The following is a 22,451-nucleotide window of genomic DNA, read 5'->3' as shown; positions in this document are numbered from 1 at the left end:
TAACGTTATCGGGCACAGGCCAGATGTAGACAGTTTTGATTTTTGTTCTGCCTCCAGTATTAAGTTTTCTTCCTAAGCAGCAATGTTTTGAATTTCTCTTATCAAAATTCAAAATCTCAGATTCTAGAAATTGGATATAGATTTGTAAGGTCATTTTGGAACTGATTGGGTCGCGGCAACCAGAAATGTAGTGTATACGGGACAGACTCCCACCATATTCCAACCCAGGTTCGTGTATGCTCTTAGTTGTCAATGTAATTCCATAATAACAAGAAAGAAACAGTTTATAATTTATTGAATGAAAACATAAGCCTACGATTGTCGGCGCTCCAGCGCGTCAATCCTGGTAGAATTTTTGCTGTGGTAATATACATTCAAATGAATACTAAATAAATACTCAATACTAAACTTTGGCCCGCTCACTACATGTGATTAACTATATCAATTTTAGCCAAATGACCGCCAAAATTTGAAAGTTCATTCCAAGTGCTAAATCTACATTGGGTCCCATTGCTTTTGTAGGTCATATTTGTAATTTTTTATAACATGTATTACAATCTGCAGGGAATTACATTATATACACCCTTCGTTTCAAACACATCCCTACCATGGTACAGTGTAATTTCCTCAGTCATTTCTCAAGTATGTGCCTAACAATTAACGCATGCATGTTGGTCACAAACTATAATCAGCAATATGTATTTCAGTAGCTGCAGAACTGTAGCTCTCCGAAAAAAATTATGTACAGTTTTACTATGTTGGTATTAAACGTTTTACTAATATACAGTTTTTACTATGAGTGGCATTGTAGCTCTCCGGTCTGTCAACATAATTTTTTCCGGAGAGCTACAGTTCTGCAGCTAGTATTTCAGTTGAATATTTTGTCAGTGTGATAATAAAACAATGTTACATACATCGTATTGTAGAATGCCTACAAATATACACATACATATTTTTAAAACATCTTTCCAGCATGCAGAAACGCATCGAATGGTTCCATATGTATATCATACAACAGTTTGACCCGTTACTACTCAAGCTATCATATTTTTAGACCTACACGTGTGAATTTCACGTGCTGATATCCAGAGATGTCCTTCTAAGACTTGTGTAATTCAGAATTGAGTAATTTCCCAAACACGGCGTTATAGGGATGGGCGAATTTGGTTATCTCTCCTTGTAAGTCGACCATACGTCTGTTCTCATTGGCCCATTTAAATAGACCTCCTTTCAGATTGTAGAATGAAAGATTTTTGTCTTCTGAAAATAAAAGAATGCATAAAACAGGGGTCCTTGAAATCTTTAAAATTTAAGCTACACATTTTTCAAACTTAAATTCTTGTGTGAAAATATTTATCACGCTTTGTATCATTTATTGTAATGTGACGTCACTACTGAAGGATACGGCATGTCGTTGTCTATTCAAACGTCACCTTTAGTTCTTGTTATATGTATGTTTACAAGGATACTGCAAAATAGGATTCATTTTCTGCATATGGACCTTCATAACTTATGATACCAATTAAGCTTGTACTTTGCTATTAATTTAGCTACAGAACTGTATCTCTCTGGAAAAAGAATGGGATAGTCCAGGGAGCGACAGACCCGCCTGTTATAAAAATCAAGGATTCATGACGCAACTTTTCATGCGCACGGGTCAGGTGCGTGACATATCGTTTTATTTAAAGTGACATGAGCTTTGGACGCGATTTGAGATGAAAATTTTCAAATTTCATTTTTCCATGTTTATTGTTTACAATGCTCAACTAAAGTATTTCTAATGGTCAACGAAACTTTTACTAGTATATTTGACCAAGTAACTTTGAAAGTTTTCAATTTCAAAATATTGTTGTACATATCCTCCACTTTTCATCCATATCAAATTTCTCTGGTGTAGCATACATCCTTAAAGAGACACTACAGCTCATTTTCCACATTTTAATGAAGTGTTTTTTAAACCATATATTGATAAAATGATAAAATTCACATCGATACTGACAATTTTGAACAATTGGGATGCATCAATTTACTCTCAACTGCGCTTTGAAGATCGTTCGGAATTCAAAGATTTCTTCATGCTGACTCGGACTTTTGAATGCTTATTTACATCACGTGGTTTTGAATGACAGCAAAGGTGTTGTGTAGGAAATTATCTAAATTCCCCTTCAAGGGGGTCCACACTCACCTTTCAAGTACATAAGATTATTCCCAGCTCCTTATAATAGCTAATTATAAATCATTATTTCAACAGAAACCCTTCCATGTTCCAACTGACCGATGTTTTTACAACTAACACGTGTCGTGTTCTGATAAAAATAGCACTTACTTTCAAACGTAGTGTCTTCGCAGCTAGTCTCAATGGCAGATTTAGGAGGCCAGTATCCCCCTCCCTTTTTACGCCACAGATTGTGAATGAAAATCCAAATTTTGCACCCGAATGGCCGATTACTTTGGCTAATCTCTTCCTTTCTATTTTTACCTCTTTTCTCACAGAATCTGTCAAAATTCTAGATCTATCAACTACACTTTCTCTCACTGGACGACATGATGCACTGTTTACTGTCTATGCGCATGCGTCTGAAGACTAAAAGGAGGAGACTCCATATTTTTTGTATAGGCCATCAAAAAGTATTAATTTTTACGTTAAAACGATAATTTTTAACTTTAGATAAGTGTTATTTTCGTAAAGTTCATACTTTCAACCATGCAACAAAAATTGAGAAAGCGCTGGGAAAATTGTTATTTCATGATTTTTGCGCAAAATGAGCTGTAGTGTCTTAAATTTAGTAAAATGAATACAATAACACTCAATCACTTATATTTGAGTAGACTATGGCTCCAATCTTCTTTCCATTTTTTGTCATCTAATTCACACATAAAACCAGAGGTAGATATTTGTTTAATTGATATACAGGGGTATTACATGTTAAAATTATCTGTAAATAAAAAAAAAATCATGATATGCAATAATGCACTTGTGGAATTAAATAAAAACAATTCTGCACTTGTTATATATTTGTTATGTTGGTATATATTTGTTATCTTCTATTATGCGAAAATCATCTTCAAAATGGCTATTTTGGCCAAAAAATGTAAATATAAATTGAGATGCTGTGAAAATATTATGCTGAGAAAGGGCAGATTTTTTAAATGTATTTTAACAAGCATTCACATGTGAACATAATATGTGAGTTTGAATGAAAAATCACAAGTCAAATTTTCAAAATATTCATACTAGTGGTGTTGCAGTGCCGTATTTTTGACTGCCGAGGGCCTGTATTGGGTTCAATTTTGTACCACCATTATTAAAAAACATGAAACTGTGTTAAAATTTCACTTTTAATTATTTAGTTAGACATATTTATGTCATATTTGAGGAAAAAAATTGCAGCATCATACCTCAAACAAAATTTTATGGACATATTCTAGGACTTCTTCAATGAATTCTGATATTACCGTTTGACAAATGGGGGTACACGTAATTTAAATACCATACTTTACTCATTATACTGACAACCTCCCATTTTTTTGTTTTTATCATACCCTCAAATAAACAATCTAAGTATTTAAACTCAAATTTTTGAGAAATCACAAGTAGGTCCAGGACTAAGGACCTACCTTAAATGATCAAGATACAGGGCTCGTGGCGGATGTGACCGGTCGACAGAGGATTCTTACTCCTCCCAGGCACCTGATCCTACCTCTGGTGTGTCCAGGGTCAGTGTCTGCCCAACTCTCTATTTTGTATTGCTTATAGCAGTCACAAGATTGATCTCTGTTCGTTTTCTTCACCTTTCATCGTACATGTATCGGAAGCACGCGCAGAAAATAGATGCGCTGTAAATCGGATGTTGTTTTTCAAATTAAGGGATAGATTTGCAGTTCTGTAGGTAATTCTCAGTTTCTTCCGGATAGCTACACTTTTACAGCTACCAATAACCTGTCTCAGGGAAATACATCTGAAGTAACAATAAGAATTATGTTCTCCATGCGCTCACTAATCAAAAGTTTAAACATCCAGCAAAAGTTGTACACTTCCCAACAATAAGGAATAATCAGAATAGAATAAATTCTTAATTTAGGGGGCCATGCGAGTCTATGACTAGACATGGTTTGAAATTATGATTCTGTATGAATATTTTCCAACTTTTTATATGCTCCCTACAATACAAAGTCCACTGAATATTAAAATTTACAATGGCCTCGCACTCATCATGACGCGGTAAATACCGGTAGATTTCCTGACGTGGTCCTGCAGTTTTTGAGCCACTAACGCAGACCTGTATCCTACAGAACAGTAGCAAACCACATCCACAGCATCTGTCAAAAGAATATACATCTACAGGGTCTATCAAAAGAATATACATATACAGGGTCTATCAAAATGTTACATGATGATCATTTTGTAAATATTAGTGGACATGCTTTGAGTGCTCATTAGATTTTTGCTATTATTCTGATTTTTAATTAATCACGATTGGCGCGCATTTTCATTCCAGTACTCCTATACCTGAGTGATGGGAATCAATGTTTTGTTTTGTCACGTGGTGTGTATTTATGCAATTTCTACCCAGAGTTATCGTTCCCGCTACGCTCCACTAATACCTCTGTCAACGTCTAAAAATCATATCAAAACGTACTAAAACTAACTTAGCATATCAAACTGTAATGATCATATCTAAGCAAATCAAACACTTGTCTGAATTTTATAAACACAGAAGCTGGTAAATATGCGACACCTGAGCGAATTAAAGGGTTTTATATAAATATTCATTCATCCAATAATACTAGAATAATCATGGAATTCGTTGTTTTTGTGAACTTACTGTAAGATTTTAAGCTTAACACTAAAACTTTTAAAATCATACTTTATAATGCAATAGGTAGAAATAAGTTTTGCCAAGAATCTTGACATTCAGACGTTGACAGAGGTGTTGTAGCGCAGCGTAATACGTCCTCTGGTGAGAGATTGGTATTTATGGCCAATAGCTGACTAATGTTAATGTGTACATTTTAACTATAGAAGCAAACTCCCGCCAAATCATTGGTTTCTACACATTAAACCTTTACAGTGCACTAACCGTACACTGAGAAAATAGATGAGGTCCTCTTAATAAAAATGAATAGACACAATAAACATGTGTGGTGTAAATACCTTCATAGATTAAGTGCTAGCTATTTTGAAATTTTTTTATTTTTTTTTAAATTGAATTGTTTGCCCTGATGAAGGGAATGGTCGTTACGAAAATTTGACAATCTATTTGTTTGTTTCGTTGGTCATTTTAGTGCTTTATGTATACATGTATATATTTTTGTATTTGACGCTTTGGTGTGATAGTCATATTGATCGTTTTGAATATCTTGATATCAAATGGCTAAGTAATCAAGGTAACAAGTATACTTGTGAAACATCTTGTTATCACAGCTTCTGTATTAACAAGAGAATTTCCGTGAGAGTGATCACCATGTGTTGATTGGTCTATCTTCCACACCGTAAGGATCTCTTCTGCAGGCGATTCGTAGTTGATGTTAACAGCGTCCTCTATGTGACTGATGTTAAACTCCTCTTCCGATCTACAGTCCTGTATGAAAAAGTAAACTTGTTATCGATAGCTCAAAATCCATCAATGGTCAAAGTCAATAGAGCATATTCTATATTCATATGATATCTTCCTAATCTAGAAGCCATGTGGATTAGAGCACCGGCTGTGATAGCCGCAAGTCGTAAATCAAATTGATCAGAAATAAAATATCACCTACAAACTTTTCATATAATTTTCAAATAATCCCCAAAGCAAGAGAAAAATAACAGTCAAAAATCAATGTCAATAAAATTAGGTGTTCTGTAAATATTGTATAAATCTGTTAACAAACAGGGAGAAACTGGTAAACGACGTCCATGTACAAGGTCAATCATTTCTGTAAAACTTCGAATTAAACTTTTATACATGAACAGTCTGTGTGTTGAATCAAAAGTAGAGTAATCTCACATTGTAATTTTTGAAAAACATTTTTGTATTTACACCCACCCGGTAAATTAGATAAATACAATATGACATAATATGCAAGGATGCTTTGGTCCCTTGATAGAAAATATTTGCTAAAAGCGATATCAATGTGGATGTTGGCCGTTTTAATCTCTTTATGCATTACTACACATGTAGTGCCAATGAAAGGACAGTCAATGTACCAATGTACGTATGCACTATTAAAACAATAAATAAATGAAGAATAATTGTATTTGTCATTTATAAAGTTATATTCTAATGGAGCCTTTTTTATTTATTTGCGTAAAACAAAACGCTTATACACGCTAAAATAATTAAGGTGGGTGGAATGTCCGAGCTCCCCCCATCCCAACTGAGTCTGAGTCCGACCGTGATATGATGGGGCCCCTGTGTACTAGTGCTACATTTATAAAATGGAGAGAAATGAGGAAGTCTCTCATGATTTTGTATACACTTAAAAGGATGCTAAGTTCTGACCAGGATTTTGACAGGCGATGTGGAGCTGGAAGACTCCTGACTGTGGTGCAATCGTCCCTCCAGCCACGTTGTGCTGATGTTTCTAGCTTGAGGGAAACGCTTACTGATGGAAGCAATAGCAAGTCTCATCCCAAACCCACACTCAGCCATGTCTGACAATTTTAAAAAGAAATGCACATGTAATTATTTTTAAATACACCTTACCTGTACATGAAAATAGCTGTACCATCGTTTCTGTGGGTATTATTTGAATTCATAACTATGAAATATTTAAAAATCCATTCGATTTTCATTCGCCTGGTCTTTCTCGGAATAATATTTTCCGTCGTGTGCACTTTGTATATTTCGTCGACACCGCCTCTACTTTCTCTTTCACGTGTGATTTGTATAGTGTTTCATTGTTCCTGCACATCTACATAAGATGGTTAAAAAAATTCATGTTGAGGGTTTGGATGCTTACCAAAAAGCTGTAGCTGAAAATGAAGGAAAGACGATATTTGCGTTGTTTTCGGGATCCACTGATGCTGACGGGAATAACTGGTGCCCGGATTGTGTGTCAGGTATTGTAACTCTAATCAGTATTGCTAATGGCGACCTCGCTTTGTCATCATCATCAGAGACTGTTTTATGATCGATCTCACTTGTTAATTACAATACTTCGCTTCGGGTCCTAAGTAAATCTCTAATATTCATGATAGGAAATTAGGTATGTAAACTAAAAAGCGACATTTAAGTATCGACATTGGTATTCCGAAATATATCAACAAAATGCTGTTTTCAGCCAGGCAGTAGCAAAAAAAAAAAAAAAAAAAAAAAAAAAAATTACCTCATGCGGATTAAAAAATAACCGTATTCCTGTGTAATTTCTTTAAAGGCGCATTTCATGGAGCTTCGCTTCAAGCATAGGTATATGAATTTTAATTAGTAAATAGATATAGATAGAAAAAAGAAAGTAAAAACTTTATCTATATAGGGCCTAGTTTTTTTCTTTCTTTTTATGCCCTCGAGATCGAAGGTCGGAGGGCATATTGCTTTTTTCCTCTCTGTCATTCTGTAATTCTGTCTGAAACTTTAACCTTGCTAATAACTTTTGAACAGTAAGTGCTAGAGCTTTGATATTTTACATGAGAATTCCTTGTGACAAGACCTTTCCCTGGGTACCAAAATGTTTGACCCTGTGACATTGACCTTGGAGTTTGACCTACTTTCAACAAATTTGACATTGGTCATAACTTCTAAATGATACATATTAGAACTTTCTTATTGCACATGAGCATTTCTTGTGACAGGTTTTTTCTACTGGTACCAAGATATTTGTTCTTGTGACATTGGCCATCTTTGAAATTGGCCATTATCGGAGGTATTTGTGTTTCACGAACACATTTTGTTTCTATTTATATCTATTTACTGATTAAAATTCAGATACCTGTTCTTCAAGGAGATACGAAAAGTATGTCATCTGTCTATGAAAGCCCACAATCGCAAACAAATATGATAGTAACAAAATATATAGGGGAGGGGTGTCATACAAGTAACACCGAAATCTTTAAATTAAAAAATGAATTTTAAAAGCAAACAGCTAAATTATTATAGAAAAAAAAAGAATTACAAAGAATAACGATAAAACAAAATTTAAAGAAGTAAATAGTTCCTCAGCTCTTGAGCACGTGCAAGATGCTATAAATATGTAGGTCAGAATTTTTTTTAGGGTCTGTAAAGGACCGAAATTCGGCCCCATTCCCAATGCTGCAAAGCAGGTGTTTTTCCCAAAATGATTCCTCAAAATTCCCAAATGATGGATGCTTTGATGAGAATATGCCATGAGGGGCCATCCAACATCAGTGCCATTCTGTTGCAAAACATTTGTGACAGTTTTTTCTCTGCCAAAAACCGGAAATTAAGGCTTGTTTAAGCCAGCCACATTTCGGTTGAGTATCACTGAAGAGACATTATTTGTCGAAATGCGCATCTTGTGCATCAAAATTGGTACCGTATAACTTTTACATTGATTGGTTAACATTTTGCTTGTTTTTCTTAGAATTTGTATAAAACTAATTTCCCAATTTTACCAAGTATCGCTTTTTCCCCCAAACTTGAGGGCCCTGACCCCTGGATTCCAGGGGTGAAAAAATCCCTGTAGGTGCTAGTTTGATACATATTATATTGCCCAAATGTAGCAATAAGTATATATTTAATTTGTTTTTTATAACCCTATAAAGATGTTTGTTAAATTTTCCCCGCAAAAACAAACATCAGGGCCGACCAGGTTAGAACTAGAGATAAAATGATATTTACCTATGAAAAATTCTAGAAAACCTGTGTCCGTTGCCAAGTGCCACAGGATGTAGGGAGTTTTTGAACGGACCTCACAAAATACCAATGATATAAACAATATACATTAAGGTAGTACTGTACATCGTCGTAATGGCTGACTTCCTTTAAAAACATGGATGAAAAAATCGATATCCTTTTCCATTTAAATACGTAGCCGAGTAGCTCAGTAGGTTGGAATACCGAATGCTGAACTGTACGTCGCAGGTTCGAGTCCAGCAGGGTTTTTTTGTTGTTTTTTTTATTTTTTTCAGATTACCTTCTACTAAAACTGTATTTTTTGACAAAATAAAGTAAATTTGAAAATATTCAACTTCAAAATATTGTTGTACATATCCTCCACTTTTCATCTACATCAAATTTCTCTGGTGTAGCATACCTCCTTAAGTTAGATTTGTTTAACCCGTGCAGAACGGCCACTAGGAAGTAGATACTTTAAGAAAATCAGCTCTTAAAAACCCCTTACTAAGCATTTCTGTTGGTCAAAACCTGAATACCATTCATGGATCATGCCACTATCACTATACACGCTATATCATTTTAAATACACATAGTGAATAACAACGTTTTCCTGCTATTCTATCGAAACGCGGGAAAATATAATTTTATTTGTCACCCCCGGTTGAATACATTTGACTCTCAGCCTGGAATTGCAGAAGCAGAGGTGTTTTTTTCGGGGGGGGGGGGTTGTCCTCAAATAGCCATGTTTATTTCATTTTGCAAAATTAATATTTGTTTGTTTTGTTTTGTTGAATAAATTTGTATAGATCGATAGAATTGTAAAGTTTTTCTTTTCAGGATTCCCTATCCATAAATAGATATATAAATACGAAGCACCCAGAGGAATCCCTTACATTCCAATAGTAGTTCGGGCAATTTGTTTTCGTTGGATGAGATATTCCAATGATTTTTCAACCAATGAAAAAGTGTTTAACATGTAAATTAAATTATATGCTTATACGAGTAAAAAAAATAAAGTGTTGGTGTAAAGAGCCATCTTTAAAAGCGCAAACAAAAGGTTTTTATGTCGAATTTAACAGTGTACTACATGTACATGATGTAGATCTTATTATCGAGAATATTTTTACTTTGGTAAATGTAAATACGTTGCCATGGTAACTGAATAATGATGTATGATTTCCAGCTGACCCAGTGGTGATGAGAAATTTGAAACATGCTGAGGAGGATGCGGTCTTCATCCACTGCGGCGTGGGAGACAGGGATTTGTAAGTAGTGTGGACTTCATCCACTGCGGGGTGGGAGACAGGGCTTTGTAAGTAGTCTCTTGGTTGCTTTATGTTAGTAATTGGTGTGGCAATTTTTTGGCCTATAGTATAGAGTAGTAAGAGTACTAAATATTTTTGCACCATACGCCCTCCTTAATCTGTCATTCTGTACAATGGATTGGAGTACACATCCATGACATCAGTGTATCTGTGTCTCAGGGATATCGAAATGTCTCGCGATACCGCAATCACCTTTAAAATATCTTGCTCGTGTGTAGGCCTATATTCATGTACATATAATTTACACATGATGAAATTTTTGCTGTGATGTCAACAACATAAAAAACTCATCATACTAAATATGACAGTATTCAGTTTCAGTCCAAAAATGGAATTTCGGATATGACTGACGTCACAGTGAACATGAGAAGCGACATGACATGGTGGGGTGGTAGTGGTGGGTTTCATGCCTTTGGGGCATGTTCCTTAATGTTAAGCAAAATGCCCACTCTATCTTTCGTATACTATTACAAAATGCGGAGTTCATGTTATGACCTTACATACTGGGTGTTAATTCCTCGATGCAAATATATTTTCCTACAAAATGTCATACAATGTAACTGATACGTGGGTCATTACGATAATAAGCTTTTTATTATTTAGTGTAAATTACCTCCACGTACAAATTTCCATGTGTACACATGACGTATACAGTACAGTAGCTCACACTTGGATACTATATACATAGGCGGATCCAGGAATGTTTGAAAAGGGGGGGGGGGGCAGCACTTGATCTTTTAGCTATTTTCTACAATCTCCACCCCACCCCCATTTACACCTTTTGCTTGTGTACATAACATCTTAGGAGGATCTTGAGACAGTTTTATACACGAAAATGCTTTGTTTATTTACTACTTGCCCCCCCCCCCCCCCCCCCCCCCCCCCCCCCCCCCCCCCAGTCTAGTCATTGTTATAGCTACATGTACCTACTCAGATCTGATGTTAGATAATAATGATAAAACTGATTAAAGGTTACTTCCAATAAGCCAGGGGTCTAGGTAAATGGTGCAAAATCCTGCATTCTGAGCATTTCTTGGCACTTCTTTTTCACTTTTCAATTGTCTGCTTCTTAAACAAAACTTTAATGTTACATGTACTTTTTAAGAATTGTATCTGACTGAAATATTGTGAATATATACATGTATCAATGTTTCGTCTTATTTATCCAATAATTAAATGATATACTGGTGTTGATAAATTTGAATGATGCAATTACATGTAGGTATCCACCTTTCATATCATTTTGACTCAATGTCTTTTTAAAATTGAGTAACTAAATTTTTGGGGTCCGCGAAAAGGGGGCGGGGTCCGGACCCCCTGGACCCCCCTCCCCTCTGGATCCGCCCTTGATATACTAGTATAGTTAAACTCTGACACTAAGATATTCAAGCTTTTGAAAAATATGTACAGAAGATATCAATGTGTCTGGATTTGTACATGGCATAAATCCAGAACTTTTACGGGGTTTTTGTTTGGTTTTTTGTTTGTTTTTGGGGTGTGTTTTTTTTTGTACCAAACCTATATATATGATAATATAATTATATCTATATGTCAGTATATGTTTTAAGAATTTCAAATTTATCTTTAATAAAGATATTACAGTGATACGACTGCATACAATGAATTAAGATATACGTATACATCATATCATATTGATTAAAATTTTATGCTGGGATGACTGGTATCTTTGATTCATTATTATATATTCTGTAGCTGGAAAGATCAATCGAACGCCTTTAGGAAAGAACCCAGTTTACAACTCAAGTGCGTGCCTACACTACTGCGCGTTGGAAAGGTAAACTTGTTTACATGAATATACACAGATAGAAAGGAGAATACATATAGGTGTATGTTATTAAACTGACAAAGATTCACCAATAATGGGTGCATATGAAATTAGAATATAAAATACCATTAACACTATTTGATGCTGAACTATTGACATCAATCATTTTAATCCTTTTAGGTCACGAGCGCGCGTACGCATGCACACCAACCACACACACACACACACCCACCCACACACACACACACACACACACGTGAACCCTGTATATACAACCATTGAAAAGAAATTACATCGATAACATATTTTGACATGGTCATTAATATTTATGCTTTTTCGGGTTTTATATATAAAGATATATATATATATATATATATATATATATATATATATATATTTCATGCATTTTTAACACAATACAACCCTACATTCATACAAGTCCTATTTTGTGTAAACACCTGATATATTGATGGTAAGCTAGTTTCCTCTATGATGTTTCCGTCCTCTGTGTGTGTGTGTTCACTGTGTGTTTAAATGTATGTGTTCTCTGCTTGTATTTTTGTGTCCATTTTGATTTGTATGTGTGTTTGTGTATGTGCAGTGTGTTTGTATGTGTATGTTCATTGTGTGTTTTGTATGTGTGTATATATATGTGTGTGTGTGTGTTTATGTGTGGACAAGATGGCATTAAAACTACATATTGGATTGCATTCACATCCAAACGAAAGAAACATTTTATGATTGACTGAATAACTTTGGAGAGTGTGAAATGTGACAGATGATTAGAGATTCTGGTAAGATAAGGTTTTTCTATTGTTATGATCCGGGCTAGAATAGGTCCTCAGTACCCCAGGACTTGAAACTTAACGGTTTATGTCACCAGCCGGACTGATAGGGTATAATTTCAACCAGTCTGCAAAAAAAAAATTCCAATCCACCAGAGTTTTCCAGTAATAATTTATGGTGTCCGGATAGGGCCATGTGCAAAATCGTAATAGCGCGTTTCTTAAATATTTCTTTAAACGCGCTATCACGCTAACACACAACACGCTGTCGCGCTATCACGCTAACACACAACACGCTGTCGCGCTATCACGCTAACACACAACACGCTGTCACGCTAACACGCCGTCGCGCTGTCAAACTAACACACTGTCGCGCTAATACACAACACGTCGTCGCGCTAATACACAACACGCAGTCGCACTGTCACGCTAACACGCAACACGCCGTCGCGATTTTACAGTCGCGTTCGATTGTGTATTAGCGAAATAGCGTGTTAGCTTGTCAGCGCGACGGCGTGTTGTGTATTAGCGTGATAGCGCGTCGGCATGTTGTGTGTCAATGTGTTAGCTTGACAGCGCGACGGTGTGTTGTGTATCAGCGTGATAGCGCGACGGCGTGTTGTGTGTTAGCGTGATAGCGCAACAGCGTGTTAGCGTGACAGTGCGACGACATGTTGTGTATTAGCGCAGTCCTCAGCGCGACGGCGTGTTTTGTTTCAGCGTGATATTTCGCTTTTGCACAATAATATACATATTTCGTTAATGTTATTAAAATGAAATAATGAAATTTAACTAGATATGCCTCAATATTGTAACAGTTACACCTATGTGAGATTTATATAATTTACTTATCAGGTTCTTCTAATACCTACAGAGGAATGCCAAATGCATGTTTAAGTATGTTTTCCAAATTGATGTTTTATGAAATTGACCGGTGCCATTAGACTGACTAAAACAAATGTATGTCAGTCCGCCATACTTTAAACTAGTCACGAACTGACGGCCACGTTTATTTCGCGCCCTGTATCCCTTGTTTGTCGTAAGAGGCGACTAAATGAGGCGGTCCTTCGTGTGAGACCGTAAAAACCGAGGTCCCGTGTCACAGCAGGTGAGGCACGATAAAGATCCCTCCCTACTCAAAGTCCTTAAGCGCCGATCATAGGCCTAAATTCTTCATATAAGTGAAAAATTCTCGAGAGGTACATGTACAATCAATCAATCATCCAATCCAAAACACGAGTTGTGTTTCTTTTTCCGCAAGCTCTCACCACCCTTTATCTCTTAGATCTATACATTCTCCTAATAATGTATATATTTCGTTGCAGTGTCAGGCAGTATGGTATTGTTTATTACCAAGACCTATACAGTTCATAGAATAGATAAACATAAATATAAACAAAAGTTACACATAAAGTGGAGACACAGCATGCAGGTTACTTAATTAGATCTACCTTACAAACAAATAATTGTTACATCTGTCTTACCAGAGTTTTCGAGTTGTCTTTCGTAATACCGGCCATTTTGATAATTTTACCAGGGCCTGTACAATCACAATTTACCGTTTAGAGGGAATATTTTATGGTGTAAACTTTGTTCTAAGAAACAATCACAATTTACCAGTCAGAAGGAATATTTGGTGGTGTAAACCGATTTTGGAAACTTTGGATTTGCAAGGTATTATTTGTGGTTAATCCTGTACACCGCATCACTCCTGGTAGGTATGCTCGGGACTACTTGTATTTCATTCACCAGCTTTATGAGATCTTGTTGATTTTCTGTTAGAATACCGTATCACCAATTTGAAAACGAGTGAGACACAAGCTTTATTCAATGTAATGAACGATTTCTCATACACGAGTCTATTTGTAAGTGCCTACATAAAATGCATAGACGTTGTTATAGAGACATGATATATGATATATCTCCAATGTTTCGCCATTGACATCTTCACATTGTAATGATAGACATTTCCTGAGGAATTCGTTGCAGTTGTAAACAATGCAGTATGAATCTTTACAAACACAGTACATGTACGATATAGTTCAACAGCTGGAAATTCCGACAGAGATGAAAGTAGAATGAAAAGATAAGATATGATTTCATTATTGAGGGTATGAACACTTCACGCCAGCATGCTTCATGACGCGCGTTAGCTGAATTCGATACTGCTGTTATGAAGGCCATTATATTCAGCAGAGTACAGCTACCAATATCACTGATAAATGCCTGACTTGTAATGAACCTATCAGGTCCTCGGACAAGCAGTTGTAACATTTGTTGTGATTAATCAATGTCTGTGTAGTGGACTTTATAAAACGAAGTGAATTTCTCAGAATAAGTAAATATACATTATGAACCGCGCGTAGAGTAAAAGTAACGCTGGTTTCGTTTTCAGTTAGCTTTTCAATTATTTATTGAGAATTTCTTGTTCTTTATATCAAATTATTCAAAATTCACTCGATTCACGATAAAATGCTTGAAATTCTCTTTGGTTTTGCAATACATTCCATGTTTCTTTGTCTAAGTGAGTCCTTCTACTTTCCTTGAGGTTTGGATTCGGCAGGTGTCCTTGCAATCTACAGTGCTTCATACCTACTTTGTATATGTGTATTGTGTTTGTCATTGCTGGTTCATTATTACTCGTGATTCTGAGTGGCCAATGGTGCTTCACAAGTAATAATCACACCTTGTCGACATGATTCTTTTAATCTACTTTTCTAACCTATTTTGTGTGCTTGAGATGAAACAAGTTTGTTTTGTGTAAAATAAACTAATGGTACATGTTTTATCATACCACTGTTAATCTGATCAAAACAACCTTCCGTATAAACGAACAAGTCCTAATACACAGATATGTCATTCTTCTTTATTGTAGAAACAAAGGCTGGAAGAAGGACAGTGCGCAAACGACGACCTTGTGCAAATGTTGTTTTCTGACGAATAAATTTATAGAAACATAAAATTGTGATATTATCGCTGTACACAGTTAATGATTTCTCTGTAAATACTTTTCTATACTTTTATACCAAGAGCGAACACCAATAAACACTGTCAAACATCGTAGGGAACGCAGGAGTATACTTGTGACTACAACGCTAACATACTGTATATACATGTACATGGAAATCTTTGTCAACTGAAAATACATCTATATTTATTTGAAAATATTTATTTTACAATGTATTTCGTACGGATGGTGTCCTAAGGGCAACAAAGTCCTCAAACCTTAATTTAACGTACACGACTTTTACTGTGGTCATCCGTGTGCATGTGGAGGGATAAGGCATTGATATTGCGGACATTAAGGTGGCTCATTTCATTTACTGGATAGTTAGAACACCTCTTATGAAGTATGATTTAATCATTGAAAGAGTAATACAACTTCTCCATTTTTTATATGAATTTTTGGGTATTTATTCCGAAATGATAAAAAATGTATGTTGCCTGCAAATAAGAGATATTTAAAGCAATACAAGCTGTAACTGACGGTATTTTTTCAATTCAAATAACACCTATAGGTATTATAACTGATATTATCCCTGAGATCTGAAGAAATATTCAGCAAATTAAACAAGGGATTATAAGAGCATACCCACAATGAACGTTTCGTATAAACCGCCATTAATTGTGTCGTATACCATACACAGGGCTGCGATCAAGATCCTTGGTGCTAGGTATGGCGGCTGATTTGTGCCATTTTACACTTTATCGTCTTTTTGTTATTTCGAGGCGAAAAGACAACAAAACGATATTTAGCAACTTTTTGTCCAGAAATAACGTAAAGATGACAAAATGATATCAGCTACTTTTCGCCTCAAAACGAAAAGACACCACATTGTAAAATGGCACAAATCAACCACCATACCTAGCCCCTAGGCTAGCCGCTACGATCTTGAACGCAGCCCAGGCACAAGGGGACGATGATTGCCGAACACAGTCGGGTTGCTGAGACCGAGGTCATAATACAAAGACGGAAATTGACGTGAGTAACTACGCGTTTCTTTTGTTTTAAATTATTACATCGATTCATGAATGACAAGATGTACTACAAGTGTTGCGTATCGAATCAGTTGAGAGATATAAACACCATATGCAGGTGATAATGGAATATAGCTACATAAATACGGGAAGTTGACGATGGAGAAGCCGAAATCATCCCGTTTGTCATACAGCTGAGTTGTCAATTTGCCGGTAATGTCTACTTTCAATAAAATATCTAAGTATGAAGCAGAAGCGGACGACTCTGTGGTGTCTTTTATTTCGAGCTCACAGGGATATATCGAATCGACATATGAATGAAAGTTATTATTGTTAATAGATGTCGATAAATCTAAATGTAATAATTACGCAAATTTATGTGCCACTCAAATGAAATTTTGATAGTGAATTTTCTATAAAATCGGCATGTTACATTGTTTACAAATCTTACACGTGCTCGGTGCCTCTCTTTCGCCTTTTTCCAAACTGCATGGTGACCACCGATGTCAATACACATCGAAAACAACAAGCAGGAATTACTGACAGGATGACGATGATTCAAGAATCGACATTTTCTGCTGATTTGACGGGTTTAGTGCTTCAGATTCACTCTGATTCCATAAAGTTATGTATATTCAATCACAAATATGTAACTTAGATATTTGCTCGTTTATTTTTCAATTTATTTACCGTCAATTACCGCTTGTATTGCTTTATTTAGTCCAAATATTTCGCCGTGATTTGATGCATTATGAGATTCAGGTAACGTTATTTGTTAATATTTTTGAATCTACGGCTAAAATCGGATAAATGTATTCAAAAAGAAATTGAAATTCAGAAATATTGCGGGGTTGTTGTTTTATTTTATTTATTTTTTTATTTGAACCGAACCCGATCGGAATTATAAAAGAAAATAGTGATAGAGGAAAACTACATTCCCTTGATGTAAATGGTTTACTAATTCATTTGATGAATAATAATAATTTGATGAAAAATGCATAAAATTAGCAACATTACGATTACTTTTTAATTTCTATAAATTTTCATCGGGATCAATACTTTTCTCTTATTTGATTCAAATCTAAATAAAAATAGCGATGTTTCTGAAATATGGCCATTTCTTTTCAAAATGTATGTTTTACTAGTATATATTCTTTCAAAATGACATGTTTCTTGAAGATTTTAGTCGATATTTAAAATTATTTAACAAAAAACCGTTATAATGTACATATATATTTTATGATTTAAAAGATTAGAACATTTACATGAGTTTTCCTCGCAGGTGTTATTAGATTTTTATATCAAGCATCAAATCAAACCTAAGTTTGGACTTTAAAGGCTCTTTATCTGCAAACAAAACATTTTTTATAATTCTGAGAGAAAAAATCATATAAGATTACTGAGAGCCTGTATCACTCTTTCGATAGTGAAATCATGCTTCATACAAGTTGCTAAAATAAGCCATTAGATAAAATTGTAGTGTAAAGAACCACCTTTAGCTTGACAACTTCATACCAATACTCTCTCTCTCTCTCTCTCTCTCTCTCTCTCTCTCTCTCTCTCATTTCTCCGCATAAAAACCGTAAGTGTATTATAGTAGAACGGGTTACGTTGTGTACAAGTGGGGGCTTGGCTTACAATGCTACGTCTCTGACATTTTCTCTAAAATCATTTTATCATCTCGATATGAAGAGTTCTTGTATAATTTCTGATATAGGTTTAAATTTGATATTGTAGCAACATTACCAAGATTTGTATATAAGACTGAGTAGCTCAGCGATTAGATCATCTAACTAGTACTGCAAGGGTCGGGATCGATACCCAATTTCTCCACCTTCTCTACTACAGCAATGTCCATTTATACAACTTACTGTATTGCATGAGCTGACGTTACATTTTTACTTGCAGCAACTAGGAACAATCAAAATATGGCAATTCTAAAATAGACATCGTTATCTACCCCAGTTATTTGTAGAGACGAAAAAGAATGCAAGTGTACGTGGAATATAACGGAAATTTATGAGATATTATTGAGAAACATCGCGCATGTCCTCAATCAGCTAATATATAAAATGTGATGCCTAAAATACAAGGCTTTGATATGTTGAAACCATATCAATTCTCTGTGACATTTTCTATTATACACAAGTTCTTAAAAAAAAAAAAACTACAACAACAAAAAAATACAACCATGGCCATATATTTTGAACGGTTAAAAAACATTTACATTCAATATGTTAAACAGCCGTGGTATAGATTTTCTGAGTTCATTTGTCAAGAATTGAAAGTGACAAAACCTTTTCCGCGATATGGAAATCAAATCAGGAGTCGAATCTAATCTCCTGCTGTTGACATTGGCATAAAACATTCAGATGAGCTTACTTTTCAATATCTTTTATTTTGTTCAAATCTTCTCCCAGAAAAGACTTTCAACTTAAGTACATGTACATATGTGTTTGTAACAAAACATTTTCAATGACAGGTTTGACCTTGACATTACTACACTGTATATGACTTTTCAAAACCTTTGATTTTGGACATATATATTTTCAAGTTATAAAGTTTGAAATCGCATAACTAGTGAAGTGGTACGCGTAACTTTCATACATCTTTCCAGCATTGCTTTGCTTTCCGCAGTGCGGGCTGTTGTTTTGTGATTCGTAAAATTTATACTGTTCTGAATTACCAGAAAAAAATGTATTTGATTTATTAAAAAAAACGTTGTACGAGAAAATCACCAACATTCATAGAATATAAAAGCATTTGGCAAAAAAAAGCATACTCAGGGATCAATTACAAAACAAATAGGCAACAAACCGATCATTACTTAGCAGGATTTGTAGAGACACATGCTTCCTTCGTTGGTTTCTCACAAACTCTATGCGAACTGTCCACATCTTCCTCATGAAAAGGTGAAGATAACGAACAGTGATAAATCTCCTATAACATACTAAATAATAGACTTGCTCAAGTCTCTATGTTTAATAATCAGTGCTCTCTTTAATACTTTTGATAATGCCAAACATAGAGAGTCTCTATGTTTGGTGACATTAAGTATGGTAGAGAGCAGAGAAAACACAGTAAAATTTGGATGAAATGATAATGTAATAAAAACAACATAGAGACTTGAGTAAGTCTAACTAAATAAGAGAGTTTGGCAAACACGGATCCCTGGATATACCAGAGGTGGGATGAGGTGTCTAGGAGCAGAAAGAATCCCCTTTCGACAGGTCACACCCGCCATGAGCCCTATATCTTGATCAGGTAAACGGAGTAATCCGTAGTCAGAATCAATGTGCCAAAAACGGCCTAGTAATTGGTATGAAATACGCCAGACGGTGACAGGTTGTACTGGCAAACTAGATCGTTATATCGACCATAGAATTTGCGAAATGCTGACTTTAAACGAGATTGTTGAAACCTCTGTAACATCAACTTGTTTGTCAGTAGCTTGTCCCGATTTAAAAACTGATCACGCGCAGAACAAGCTCTTACGTATCGAATCAGTTAAGAGAAATAAACACTATATGCAAGTGATAATGGAATATGCTATATAAATACGGGAAATTGACGATTGAACAGCTGAAATAATCCCTTTTGTCATAAAGTTGTGTTGTTAGTTTGCTGTTAAAATATATTTTCAATAAAATACCCAAGTACGAAGCAAATGTGGAGGTAACTGTGGCGTCTTTTATATTTCGAATTCATTGGGATATATCAAATCTACATATGAATTTAAATGATTATGGTAAATAGATAAAACGTCTTCACAGGGCTCGAAATTAACATATGCCCGTCAGTCTGTGACTGGTTAAAAATCTGGCGGACTGACTGACATTTCTTTTAGTCAGTCCGATGGGACTGGTGAATTTTCTAAAGCATCATTTTGGAAATTATATTTATGAAATTTTATACACACATTTGGCATGCTTCGATATGTAGATATCAGACAAATCTGATTTGTAAATATAAATCCCACATTTAAGTGTTACAATATTGTCTGTTGGACTGGTAAATTTTTCTGTGGACTGGTTGAAATTATACCCCATCAGTCCGGCTGGAATGGTGACACAAAAGGTTAGCTTCAAGCCCTGCTTCAATGTATATAAATGTCGAGTTGAATTCCACAGCATGTGTTAACTTATCGACTCAATGTTTACACAAAACGTAATTTCTTATGCAACTGCCTACCGGTACACATTAGGGACAATGTCAAGGTAGTATTTTATCAGAATTACACAGAAACTATCTTTATCATAAATTAGGATAGGGTCAGATCTAATATGACAAAGTATTTAGTCCAAATTACTGTATATAGCGCATACCACACATTAAGAACAAAAGACATACATGTATATATATATACTATATCAAAGCAAACAAACAATAAGTGAACATTTGACAGGCAGATTTTATATTAATAAATTTTAAAAAGAACTTACGTGCAGTGTTATAATTGCTTTTCTTTTTATACTGCAATATGGATATTTCAGGGAAACCTTATTCAGACATCTTTGCAAACCAACAGTTTTCGATCCACTCCGTCCCCCCAGACGACATTAGAAGATATCGCCACAAAACATGTGGCTCATAGTGGCGACATCTATCGGATGTTCTGAATTATCTAACCAATCGAGTGACAGCTTTTCTAAGTTGCTAAATGTAAACAAATTCCAATTAATGTTGCAAATGTTGATGTTTGTTTCAAATAATATAAATTTTGTTTATGACACAAGTCTTGCGATATGGATGGCTTCTCCGCTTTAAGCTTGTTTTGGAGACCAAAGTAAATTTGTTTAAAGGTACATGTATATATATGCCATATTAAACAGTATTTTGTTCGATGTTAAAAACCAGATCAACATTTTGTCAGTATGATAAACTATGAAAAATAATACGATTTGACAATTTAGACAAATTATATATGGGTATTAAAGGAATACTGGCCTACTCAATGTGAGGAGAAATGGTGGATGTGCGCACACGCACGAAAACAATATAATTTTAGAAACACCATGGGAGATTTACAGTATGTAGTCGTAATGAATGGGATTTCATGTTAGAAATGAAATTTAACTCCCCTTCCATTGCTCAAAGTGGTTCTCTCTACGCTATTTTCGTCTGACTGTCTCTCTCTCTCTCTTTTTTATCGCTGAAACCGGTCACGGTAGCTGAGTGGTAGAACGTTCGCTTCGTAACCGAGAGGTCGGGAGTTCGAGCCCTGCTTGTGCCATGGCCGCATCAAACCTAAGACGTTAAAATAGGTAGCGATTGCTTCTTCGCCAAACGCTCGGTATTTAGAAATGAGAATCACAGTTCTTTCGGATATCATGACCTTTAAAACGGAGGTCCCGTGTCGCCGATAGCGTTGGCACCTAAGCGCTAATCATAGGTCTAAATATGTGGTTCCTAAAGCCTAAAGCTGGTGAAGTCTCAGTTTGAGTGAAAAATGCTCGACTGGACGTAAAAACAATTAGTCAATCAATTTATCGATCAATTTGTCCCGCCAACAGCCTGCAGATCGTCCATGCTTTCATATCGCCATATAATTGTTGACTTTTGAAATTCCGCGTACAACATAACGTGATCACGAATATTTCGAAATGGGGCGTTCACTATCTGACTCTGAGAATACATGTACATAATTAAAGAAAATTAGTTTGAATACTTTTTAATCCGAATGAGTTAATTTGCATAATTTGCGTAAAATGTCTGTTGTCGTCGGTGTCGGCGTCGTAAACTTTTTACATTTTCATCTTCCTCTCCAGAACCACAGGGTCAATTTCAACCAAACTTTACA

The 22,451-nt window shown here is 35.4% G+C and overlaps 2 protein-coding genes across 5 annotated transcripts; one reads left to right on the top strand and one right to left on the bottom strand.

Annotated features, from left to right (window-relative positions):
- Positions 1-278: 278 nt before the first annotated feature.
- On the bottom strand, positions 279-21,260 carry LOC125683320 (uncharacterized). Of its 4 annotated transcripts, none has more exons than XM_048924369.2 (5): positions 21,094-21,260; positions 6,486-6,637; positions 5,402-5,582; positions 4,231-4,320; positions 279-1,260 (listed from the first exon to the last, which is right to left on the bottom strand). In XM_048924369.2, exons 2-5 carry the CDS (start codon positions 6,633-6,635, stop codon positions 1,100-1,102), a joined length of 582 nt encoding a protein of 193 aa, XP_048780326.2. In that variant the 5' UTR covers positions 6,636-6,637; positions 21,094-21,260; the 3' UTR covers positions 279-1,099. The 4 variants fall into 4 exon arrangements, with proteins under 4 accessions (XP_048780326.2, XP_055998076.1, XP_048780325.2 ...); XM_056142101.1 differs by having other exon boundaries at positions 5,465-5,582; positions 21,094-21,244; XM_048924368.2 differs by lacking the exon at positions 21,094-21,260 and adding an exon at positions 6,946-7,086.
- LOC125683325 (thioredoxin domain-containing protein 17-like) lies at positions 6,815-15,635 on the top strand. The gene is made up of 4 exons (XM_048924374.2): positions 6,815-7,045; positions 9,961-10,042; positions 11,816-11,897; positions 15,549-15,635. The coding sequence occupies exons 1-4, from the start codon at positions 6,907-6,909 to the stop codon at positions 15,615-15,617; spliced, it is 372 nt and encodes a 123-aa protein (XP_048780331.2). The 5' UTR covers positions 6,815-6,906; the 3' UTR covers positions 15,618-15,635.
- Positions 21,261-22,451: the final 1,191 nt, after the last annotated feature.

Source organism: Ostrea edulis, chromosome 6 (assembly GCF_947568905.1).
Source record: "Ostrea edulis chromosome 6, xbOstEdul1.1, whole genome shotgun sequence".
NCBI lineage: Eukaryota > Metazoa > Mollusca > Bivalvia > Ostreida > Ostreidae > Ostrea > Ostrea edulis.
Note: the sequence above shows the minus strand (reverse complement) of the source record. Positions and strands in the feature narration are given on the sequence as shown.